This window comes from Lissotriton helveticus, chromosome 8 (genome assembly GCF_964261635.1).
Source record: "Lissotriton helveticus chromosome 8, aLisHel1.1, whole genome shotgun sequence".
NCBI classification, from domain to species: Eukaryota; Metazoa; Chordata; class Amphibia; order Caudata; family Salamandridae; genus Lissotriton; species Lissotriton helveticus.
In genome coordinates, this window is record NC_136069.1 from 1,189,277,071 (window position 1) to 1,189,290,126 (window position 13,056).

Consider the following 13,056-nt stretch of genomic DNA (forward strand, 5'->3'; position numbering starts at 1 on the left):
CTGGGACACCACCACATCACTCTGGGACACCACCACATCACTCAAGGGCGCCACCACATCACTCAAGGGCGCCACCACATCACTCAAGGGCGCCACCACATCACTCAAGGGCGCCACTCGGGGATACCAGCACACCACTCGGGGACACCAGCACACCACTCGGGGACACCAGCACATCACTCGGGGACACCAGCACATCACTCGGGGACACCAGCACATCACTCGGGGACACCAGCACATCACTCGGGGACACCAGCACATCACTCGGGGACACCAGCACATCACTCGGGACTCGGGGACACCAGCACATCACTCGGGGACACCAGCACATCACTCGGGGACACCAGCACATCACTCGGGGACACCACCACATCACTCTGGGACACCACCACATCACTCTGGGACACCACCACATCACTCAAGGGCGCCACCACATCACTCAAGGGCGCCACTCGGGGATACCAGCACATCACTCGGGGACACCAGCACATCACTCGGGGACACCAGCACATCACTCGGGGACACCAGCACATCACTCGGGGACACCAGCACATCACTCGGGGACTCCAGCACATCACTCGGGGACACCAGCACATCACTCGGGGACACCAGCACATCACTCGGGGACACCAGCACATCACTCGGGGACACCAGCACATCACTCGGGGACACCAGCACATCACTCGGGGACACCAGCACATCACTCGGGGACACCAGCACATCACTCGGAGACACCACCACATCACTCGGGGACACCACCACATCACTCGGGGACACCACCACATCACTCGGGGACACCACCACATCACTCAAGGGCGCCACCACATCACTCAAGGGCGCCACTCGGGGATACCAGCACATCACTCGGGGACACCAGCACATCACTCGGGGACACCAGCACATCACTCGGGGACACCAGCACATCACTCGGGGACACCAGCACATCACTCGGGGACACCAGCACATCACTCGGGGACACCAGCACATCACTCGGGGACACCAGCACATCACTCGGGGACACCAGCACATCACTCGGGGACACCAGCACATCACTCGGGGACACCAGCACATCACTCGGGGACACCAGCACATCACTCGGGGACACCAGCACATTACTCAGGGATACCACCACATCACTCGGGGACACCAGCACATCACTCGGAGACACCACCACATCACTCGGGGACACCACCACATCACTCGGGGACACCACCACATCACTCAAGGGCGCCACCACATCACTCAAGGGCGCCACTCGGGGATACCAGCACATCACTCGGGGACACCAGCACATCACTCGGGGACACCAGCACATCACTCGGGGACACCAGCACATCACTCGGGGACACCAGCACATCACTCGGGGACACCAGCACATCACTCGGGGACACCAGCACATCACTCGGGGACACCAGCACATCACTCGGGGACACCAGCACATCACTCGGGGACACCAGCACATCACTCGGGGACACCAGCACATCACTCGGGGACACCAGCACATCACTCGGGGACACCAGCACATCACTCGAGGACACCAGCACATTACTCGGGGATACCACCACATCACTCGGGGACACCACAACATCACTCAGGGGCGCCACTCAGGGACACCAGCACATCACTCTGGGACACCAGCACATCACTCTGGGACACCAGCACATCACTCTGGGACACCAGCACATCACTCTGGGACACCAGCACATCACTCTGGGACACCAGCACATCACTCTGGGACACCAGCACATCACTCGGGGACACCAGCACATCACTCGGGGACACCAGCACATCACTCGGGGACACCACCACATCACTCTGGGACACCACCACATCACTCTGGGACACCACCACATCACTCAAGGGCGCCACCACATCACTCAAGGGCGCCACTCGGGGATACCAGCACATCACTCGGGGACACCAGCACATCACTCGGGGACACCAGCACATCACTCGGGGACACCAGCACATCACTCGGGGACACCAGCACATCACTCGGGGACTCCAGCACATCACTCGGGGACACCAGCACATCACTCGGGGACACCAGCACATCACTCGGGGACACCAGCACATCACTCGGGGACACCAGCACATCACTCGGGGACACCAGCACATCACTCGGGGACACCAGCACATCACTCGGGGACACCAGCACATCACTCGGAGACACCACCACATCACTCGGGGACACCACCACATCACTCGGGGACACCACCACATCACTCGGGGACACCACCACATCACTCGGGGACACCACCACATCACTCAAGGGCGCCACCACATCACTCAAGGGCGCCACTCGGGGATACCAGCACATCACTCGGGGACACCAGCACATCACTCGGGGACACCAGCACATCACTCGGGGACACCAGCACATCACTCGGGGACACCAGCACATCACTCGGGGACACCAGCACATCACTCGGGGACACCAGCACATCACTCGGGGACACCAGCACATCACTCGGGGACACCAGCACATCACTCGGGGACACCAGCACATCACTCGGGGACACCAGCACATCACTCGGGGACACCAGCACATCACTCGGGGACACCAGCACATTACTCAGGGATACCACCACATCACTCGGGGACACCAGCACATCACTCGGAGACACCACCACATCACTCGGGGACACCACCACATCACTCGGGGACACCACCACATCACTCGGGGACACCACCACATCACTCAAGGGCGCCACCACATCACTCAAGGGCGCCACTCGGGGATACCAGCACATCACTCGGGGACACCAGCACATCACTCGGGGACACCAGCACATCACTCGGGGACACCAGCACATCACTCGGGGACACCAGCACATCACTCGGGGACACCAGCACATCACTCGGGGACACCAGCACATCACTCGGGGACACCAGCACATCACTCGGGGACACCAGCACATCACTCGGGGACACCAGCACATCACTCGGGGACACCAGCACATCACTCGGGGACACCAGCACATCACTCGAGGACACCAGCACATTACTCGGGGATACCACCACATCACTCGGGGACACCACAACATCACTCAGGGGCGCCACTCAGGGACACCAGCACATCACTCTGGGACACCAGCACATCACTCTGGGACACCAGCACATCACTCTGGGACACCAGCACATCACTCTGGGACACCAGCACATCACTCTGGGACACCAGCACATCACTCTGGGACACCAGCACATCACTCTGGGACACCAGCACATCACTCTGGGACACCAGCACATCACTCTGGGACACCAGCACATCACTCTGGGACACCAGCACATCACTCTGGGACACCACCACATCACTCGGGGACACCAGTACATCACTCGGGGACACCAGCACATCACTCGGGGACACCAGCACATCACTCGGGGACACCAGCACATCACTCGGGGACACCAGCACATTACTCGGGATACCACCACATCACTCGGGGACACCACAACATCACTCGGGGACACCACAACATCACTCGGGGACACCACAACATCACTCAGGGGCGCCACTCAGGGACACCAGCACATCACTCTGGGACACCAGCACATCACTCGGGGACACCACCACATCACTCAGGGGCGCCACTCAGGGACACCAGCACATCACTCTGGGACACCAGCACATCACTCTGGGACACCAGCACATCACTCTGGGACACCAGCACATCACTCTGGGACACCAGCACATCACTCTGGGACACCAGCACATCACTCTGGGACACCAGCACATCACTCTGGGACACCGGCACATCACTCTGGGACACCGGCACATCACTCTGGGACACCGGCACATCACTCGGGGACACCGACACATCACTCGGGGACACCAGCACATCACTCTGGGACACCACCACATCACTCTGGGACACCACCACATCACTCTGGGACACCAGCACATCACTCTGGGACACCAGCACATCACTCTGGGACACCAGCACATCACTCTGGGACACCACCACATCACTCTGGGACACCACCACATCACTCTGGGACACCACCACATCACTCTGGGACACCACCACATCACTCTGGGACACCACCACATCACTCTGGGACACCACCACATCACTCTGGGACACCACCACATCACTCTGGGACACCACCACATCACTCTGGGACACCACCACATCACTCTGGGACACCACCACATCACTCTGGGACACCACCACATCACTCTGGGACACCACCACATCACTCTAATACACCACCACATCACTCGGGGACACCACCTTATCACTCTAATACACCACCACATCACTCAGCCCAACCACATCATCACTCAGCACCACAACAGCACTGTCCTTGCTTGCTACTAATGAGCATTGCCATAGCCAATAGGGCTCGCATTAGGAAAGTGTAAGGTATTGGCTTCGTGAATAGCCATGCTATTAATTTATATATTTTCAAAGCCAACACATATTAAAAAAAAAAAAAGTGTCATTTACAATACCAATAGCTCACACTTTCCTAATGCGAGACCTATTGCATTGCAAATGCTTGTTGTATTAGGCATGGGGAGGTTAAGTGATTTGCCCAGAATCACAGGAAGTTCAGCTTCATTCCCAAGACTCGAACCCAGTTCCCCAGATTCGAGGTGGACCGCTCGAGCTGTTAGGCCCACTCCTCTCCCCATATTTAATAGAAATAGCAGATATGGTGGTCTGTTGACCCCAGCAGGCCACCATCCCTGTGATATTAGCGATTCCCAGTGAGTCGCAAACCGAGACCTACTACATTAATATTCATGAGGTAGGTCTATTTTAGACCCATTGGGAATCGCAAAGTGTGTCAAAGACACATTTGTACTTTGGTGTTTCGATTACCAAATAGCGTATTGTAACAATTGGCTATTTAGTAATCGCAAAATATTACCTTTGTACATGAGGCTCTTTGTCCCCAAGTCCTGTAATGGCTGCCAGCAACATATTTCTCATGTTGCTGCAGTCAATCGGAGTGCTGGCTCCAGAGGGATTCTGACTCCTGCAGGAGCAAGATGGCCTCATGGAAATAAAGCTTCCTGGGCGAATCCGAATTCTCCATTTCTCAAACAGGCACTCTTGAGAGACTCTCGCGGTTCCATTCGTCCAGATATACAATTATTTTTAACCTTAATTTCTCAAAAACTACTGAATGGATTTGCACCAAATAACAAAAAGCACAATCTGCTGACCGAGATCTAGCTTCCTGCCAAATTTGGTGTAATTCTGTCTTGTCCAAAGAAGTGTTTGGAAAGTGCATTGGTATTTTGCGTTTTGGGACCCACATTTTTTCTTGGCGCCTAGTTGATAGATCACCCTCAAACTTTCCATGCACAAACTAATAAGAAAAAAAGTAGCACTTTTTGGAAAGTTTTGTGAAGATTCTTAAACAGGTGCCACATTAATTAGCAACACAAAAAACGTGTTTTCTATGGAACCGCTGTCCTAACTAGAACTACCTAGTGGCAAATGGCACTAGATAATTAATATAAATATACGTAATTTTGTTTTTTTTTGGTCTTTTACCATGTATTTATATATTGTCAGTTTTGTATGATTGTGTGTGATGGATTCATTTATCCACCAACTAATGAATTTGTATCAATGGTTCAGAAGGAACCATTGTTCCTATACCATGGCCAGTTTACACTGATGAAACCATGGAAAGACTCATCATAAGAGATAAGACAGATATACTAAGGCTGTAATATTTTCCCTGTGCTGGTACTGTCTTGCGTGTTACCACTTCTTTGCTTTCATTTTGTAGTTTTGTAAGTAAGGATTGGAACCATTTGCAGAACTTTTCATGGGGAAGACATGGTGGTGGCATACAATAATGTGTTTTTAGTTTGAACTTTTGTTTAATGAAGATGTCAAACCTTATTCTGGTTAATGTATTTCACTTATTTCATTGTGGTAAATTGCCCTCGCATTAAATTCTATATTTTAATTCTGTTGGTATTGTTGTGCAATGTAAGGACTGATACCATAATCAGCACTGGAAAATCTCATTAAATCTGTTTATTTACTCTTTTATAATTGTTTTTAAATTTAAAGTTTCAAATAAGGCGAGCAGTACTGACTGCAAATTGAGTGTCTGCTCTCTTTGTCTCTTTTTAGGCCAGGTGCTTCAGCAAAACTGAGGCTACTGCTTCAACATGAACTAATTACTCTGAGAGCACTGGAAAAGCATGGGCTCCAACCTGCTGTCATCATACACTGGGCACGAAATCTTCATAAAACGGTCAGTGAGTATATGTCAATGTATTTCCTTTTCTTTCCTTATAAGAAATAAAGTGTGTGTGATTGTAATATATATATATATATATATATATATATTACAATCTCTCAATCCCACCTGTATGTATTCTTGCAAGTATATTTACACCTGCTCCGAGTTCAATTACTATGCAAAGTAATGATCCTGATTGGTAACTTTTTACGTATCTAGGATGTTACGTTTTTAGGTCTCGCCTTTTCCATTCCGAAGGAACGGGAAATGGAGAGAATTCAAGTGCTCAAAATCCTCGTGAAACCAAGGGCTTTTTGGTGCGGTTTTCTTTGAGTTCACGTGAATCACGTGACCAAACAAGCACGCGCATCAGCCTCCCTCCCTCCCTCCTAATTGCATTTTTTCACGGCCGCACAGCACATCAAAGGGCTTCTCCCAGCGTGTGCTGTGCGCCTTCTCCTCCCCTAATTATTCATGGCTGGCCGGTGGCCGGCCGTACTTTCAGTTTCCCTTTACGCTCTTGTTATTCTTGTTATTCTTGCCTGCTTTATTTATTTCTCTGTTTATAACCCAAGAAGATATCCTTGCCAAACTCCTTTTACCGACCTTTCCAAGCTTTGTCTTACCATACCACAACGTACATTGAAGGGTTTGTTACATCTTCTCACCATCTTTTCCACTGTCTATGGGTAAGTGTCTGCTTGCAGCCCAGCTGGATGACCTTAACTGAAAACACTTAATGAGAAGAGAAGTCCTGCCACACTTCTCCTCCCCTCGCTCCCATTCCCGCCCCCCACCAGGCTCTCCCGCCCCCATCCGGCTTCCCTCCACGCATCTTTTTCTATTCCCTTCTCGGGCGTGTTTATTGCTCACCAAAACACCCACGTGTTTGCACTGTCTCACTCCCTGATCGCCACCACTCTCGCTTGCTCCCCCCCACCCCACCTCTGCCCGTCACCGACTATCTCGCTCTCTTTCCTGCCTTCCTCTCTCTTTCTCTGACTCTCCGCGCTCTGGTGTGTTTCTTTGTCTGACTCCTTCTTTCCTGTCTGACTTTCTCTCTCTCTCTCTCTGTATCTGCTTCTCTCCTCCATTGGGCTCATAACACAGAGAGAGACCCCCAACAAACAGGCCGAGCGTTCTGCGGGGTTACCGCCCCCCACCAATCTGGGTCCGCAGCCCCTTATATACACCAGACCCAAACAATTCAGCGTGTTTGCAGCAGAAGCCTGCTCGTGCGCTCTCGCGTTTCTTTCTACCCTTCACACTTATCTGCCATCAGGGCGCACAGCGCCCCCTCCTCAATTTACTGTTTGTTATCAGACTCCGTAAGGACTCACAGCCGCAATGCTGTGAGCTACACAGCACACTCAGTGCACGATTATTTTTCTGTACGTCCCTGATCACCGCAGAGGTACGGCAGGCGCTTCAAACCAGCGATTTCAAGATTTTTAAGTCCTTGCCAATTCTTTCATTCCTAATGTCTTTGTTTCTCTTGCACGTTTGGTTAGAAATCAAAGAAAATCAGCTTCACAAAAAAGGATTTATATAATTAGCAGACTGAATTCCGTTTGTTCTTGCATGGTGCTGCACCATGCCATAAGGCACTTGGTACAGGCACACAAACCCACACACACAACCACACACACACACACAAACCCACACACACACACAACCCCCCACACACACAACCCCACACAACCCCACACAACCCCACACACACACACACACTCACACACACCCACACAACCACACACACAACCACACAACCAATAGCAAAACATAGCATAGCATAACAAAACATAGCATAGCATAACAAAACACAGTATAGCATAACAAAACACAAACAACATAGCATAACAAAACTCAAACAACATAGCATAACAAAACACAACAAAACATAGCATAGCACAACAAAACATAGCATAGCATAGCATAACAAAACATAGCATAACAAAGCATAGCGTAACAAAAAACATCATAGCATCACAAAACATAGCATAACAAAACATAGCATAGCATAACAAAACACAACAAAACAGCATAACAAAACAAAGCTTAGCATAGCATAACAAAACAGCATAGCATAGCATAACAAAACATAGCATAACAAAGCATAGCATAGCATAACAAAACATAGCACAACAAAACATAGCACAACAACACATAGCATAGCAAAACAAAGCATAGCATAATAAAACACAACAAAACATAGCATAACAAAGCATAGCATAGCATAACAAAGAATAGCACAGCAAAACACAACAAAGCATAGCATAACAAAACACAACAAAACATAGCATAGCATAACAAAACAAAGCATAGGATAGCAAAACTAAACATAGCATAGCATAACAAAACAAAGCACAGGATAGCAAAACAAAACAAAGCATAGGATAGCAAAACTAAACAGCATAGCATAACAAAACATAGCATAACATAACAAAACATAGCATAACAAAACACAACAACACATAGCATAACAAAACATAGCAAAACGCTACAAAACATAGCATAGCTTAACAAAACACAACAAAACATAGCATAGTAAAACTAAACAAAACATATCATAGCATAATAAAACATAGCATAGCAAAACAAAACATAGGATAGCAAAACAAAACATAGCATAGCATACAGCATCACTCAGCACCACCACAGCATCACTCAGGGGCACCACAACATCACTATGGGCTACCACAGCATCACTGAACGCCACAGCATCACTCGTTCGCCACCACAACATCACTCGGCACAACCACAACATCACTCGGCACAACCACATCATCACTCGGCGCCACCACATCATCACTCGGCGCCACCACAGCATCAATCTGTGCAACCAATAAACAACAACTGGTTCAAATATGTTCTTTCAATTTTTCAAGCTTTATTACAAATGTCACAAAAAGATGTTAATATTTCACTTCTGTTCTTGGATTTTTGTCACAATAAAATACCCTAAACATAATCTTCACAAAAGTTATTTACAACATTTAAGCTATTGCCATTATAAATTACAATAACTTTTATTTAAAAAAATTAAAAAACATTGTTATTTGTAATATCAATACATGTAAGTCGCGTACATACAACACATATTGCAATACAAATGCTATAGGTATCAAATTTGCAAAAGTTATAACTATTGGCAGTGTAAATGACAAAGCTATTAATTTCGCTATTTTCAAAACCAACACAAAAAAAAAAAATTGTCATTTACAATACCAATAGCTCAAACTTTCCTAATGCGAGACCTATTGGCAACGCCAGTGCTTGTTACTTTTAATGCATCGTCCATGTCACTTCAAACAACCTTTTCACAACAAGGGGGCATGCTCCTCTAACGGAAAAGACTATCTTTTGAAGAACATATGAAAAAAATATGTCCGCTAATGCTTAGTGACATAGACTTTAAGCTGAGTTTTATCAGGTTTATACAGCGAGTCATTTTTTTGAGCAGGCATACCTTGGTTATTTAATCTAGAACTGCATCACCTAACAGTCAACCCCAGGTCTATTTCTTCCTCCCCAGTTTTTTAGGTCTTACGAAAGGATTTAGCAGTCTACCAGTGCTCCTGTCATTACTACATTCACAAATACCCTGAGTGGGAAATGGATCAGCCCCTTTGATCTATTGCTTGATTCCAGTATATGTCATATTGGATCTGCCCAGAGAAGGACTTTCCAGTTTAACATTTTGCATTGCACATACACGTTTATGGCGCACAGTGAAACAAGACAATATTTAAAGATATTTTCGCAAAATATTTCAAACTGTCTGCAGTGAGAATCTTAGCTGCACAGCTTCTGCCTTTGACTTGTCTACTTGCCCTATTCAGATATGTCATTTGTTAGGTTAAATGATAACAAAGATAAAGCAGACATATCCTTGGCTCTGGCCGCACAAGGGTATCTTCGGCATGCAAATGAACTCTGGCAGCCCAATGCCGAAGCATATGCTTTTGCCTTTACAATGACCATGCGTTCCTTGGGAGAGGGATCAAGGCTTTTTTATTTTAGCAAGACCCAATTTAATACCATTTGGTATCTTACTAGACTGAAAAACCATATCTCAGGTAGACCTCTATTAATAAAACGGGGTTCCTTCAATTTCTAACTGCATTCCCCTCTTGCTTTATGGGTGTCCCATCAACCAGAAATGCTCAGAGTCTGCGAGCGACGCTCTTCCAGTGTGGCTCCTGCTCTATTGCTGCATGCACACTTACCTTAACATTGTTGATGTTATGGATTAGGCTACTATACACCCAACCCACTGCACACGTCGGCGTAAATAACCACCAATCCGCCACCTTTCCCCTCCAACGGGGCACGAGACAGGGCTGCCTGCTGCTTTTTGCCCTGGTATTGGAGCCACTGGCCGTTTGGATCAGAGGGGACCCTTGCATACAGGGATTTAAATGGATGAATGACCATGAGGATCGCATTTCGTTATATGCAGATGATATTCTGCTGTATCTGACTTCCCCAGCACGTTCGTTGCGGAGGGTCCTCCATATCTTCCACATATTCGGTCCTCACTCTGGATTTCAGATAAACTGGTCCAAATCCCAGATGTATGTATTGTTGGGCGAGCCCCCATCCAACCCGCGGGGCTACGAGATATCAGTTTCAACCCAGGGCTTTCGTTATCTGGGCGTATTTGTCACTACGGATGTCAATATTTACTATGAACGGAATCTCCTGGAACCCCTCCAACGTCTCAAGTCAGATGCCCGACACTGGCGGTCTCTCCCTCTCACTCTCCTGGGACGTGCGTCCCTATTTAAGATGCTTGAGCTCCCACGCTTCCTATACGTGCTCCAAAATGCCCCTTACCCAGTCCTGGACTCCTATTTTTCCCAAATTGACAGTGTGGTACAAGGGTTAATTTGGGAGAATCGCCCCCCACGCATTGCAATGAATAAACTCACCATGGGATGGTATGACTCGGGTATAGGGTTTCCAGACATACGACTCTATTACCAGGCATCCCAGCTGACTGCTGTTAATAGTTTGGTGTTTGGTCCACATGACGACTCCAATTTCCGCACTGATCGTTGGCTCATGGGACAGGGTGGCTATAACAGGGCGTTGTAGTCCAACACCTGGAAATTAAACTTGACAGGTCCTACAGCCCGTACGGTTGAAGTGTGACACAGAGTCACGAGAACACTGGGGTGGCACAATCGTCTAACCAAAGCAATTCCACTCTGGGAACCTGACATATTTGGCCAATGCCCCGGTTTTGGTAAATGGGACACTATTGGAATTTCTACAGTGGGGGACATGTGGCTGAAAGGGAAACTGGCCACGTTTGCTGACCTCCAGAACAAGTACCAACATGCGCCCACTGAGACCTTTCGATATCAAATCAGTCATGCTATCTCACTGCCATACCAAAGGGAACCCTCTCCTTGACTCTTCCCATTTAGAGGACCGGCTGTTATTAGATCCAATGAACCACAAGGCTGTCTCCCTCACCCATAAAAAAACTGGTAAATAACCGGGTAGACCCGATGCAGAAATTACGCAGGAGCTGGGAGGCTGACCGGGGGGACATAGATGATGAAGACTTGAGAAATGCTCTAGCCTCTCCCAAAGAAGTAGCGATCCCCATGTGCCTCCGCCTTATCCAGCTTAAAATCCTTCACAGAGTGTACTTTGATGCTCAACTATTGTTTGGATTAGATCGATGACCCAATCCGCTCTGTCTCCGACAATGCAACCAAATTGGCACCTTCATACACATACTGTGGGAATGCCCCCACATACATGACTATTGGGAGAGGGTGGCACGTCAAATGGCTAAGACATGTGACAAACCCCTGAGGCCCTCTCCCAAACCCTGCCTTCTCAACATAGGGAAGGCAACTGACCTCTCCCAGGTGGAGACGGCTTGGGCTGCAATGGGTTGGGCTATTGCAAAGCGCAACATAGCACAGAAATTGGGGGTGGCCGCGAGCCCCCTGGTAAATGATTGGGCACAAGACATGAATTACGCAATGGTAGCGGAAAAAATTGTATTTAAGGGACGGGGATGCCCCAGGAAATGGGATCATAAATGGGGAAAGTGGAATAAATACAGGGGGGACATCTGCGTCTCCCCCCACAATTGAATTGAGACGTGAAAGACAAATGATGATGGCCCTCTACGCAGACGTAGCTGGGTCCTCCCTACCGACAATTTAGCACAATGGTGTTGATATGGTCTTACCACTACAATGTATTATGGAATGTATTGTCTTTGTACAGAGCTGGGGGCCTTGCATAGGCAGTGCACCGAGGTATCTTCAGCCTAATTTATGGGAGATGATTATGCAAATGTCCTTTTTCTGGTCATTGGACCCATTTATGTGATAGTACTATGCTATGTACCAATGATTTTTTAATTTCCCTTGAAAATAAAAACAGTTAAAAAAAAAATTGTTGATGTGGTGCCCTTCGTAGCCAGCACAACACTCAATAGATATTCTCCATATGTCCACAGCCATTCACATGTGCTCCCTATCCGCGCTCACTCAGAGTCTTTGGGTGCATGCAGCAATTAGTCTTGTCTCCAAGTCACTGCCCATGTAGACAAAGCTGGAGGAAAGAAACTTTGTTTGCTTGTGCTCTTGGGTGGGGGTGGACTGCCAAGTATGTGCAGCAAGTTGTCCAAGCCCATTCCCTACTAAATACGGCTGCTAGCAGCATAAGTTTGGGTGGCCCGGGGCTGGTGCACTCTGCTTCACCAGGGTGTCTCCTCACAGAAGTGTCATCAGGAATACTGCTGTACACCGTTCCAAAAAATATCAGTGCATCCTGCTTCAGAAGGCTCTCAAGGGGGAAATTGTTGAA

At 48.5% G+C, this 13,056-nt stretch overlaps 1 protein-coding gene across 1 annotated transcript in view; it reads left to right on the forward strand.

Annotated features, from left to right (window-relative positions):
• LOC144773228 (E3 SUMO-protein ligase RanBP2-like) overlaps window positions 1–13,056 on the forward strand; it is a 559,200-nt gene that overhangs the window by 205,939 nt on the left and 340,205 nt on the right. The window contains exon 12 of the mRNA XM_078658126.1: window positions 6,105–6,228. Coding sequence (XP_078514252.1) covers window positions 6,105–6,228 — 124 coding nt within the window. The remainder of the gene's footprint in view (window positions 1–6,104; window positions 6,229–13,056) is intronic.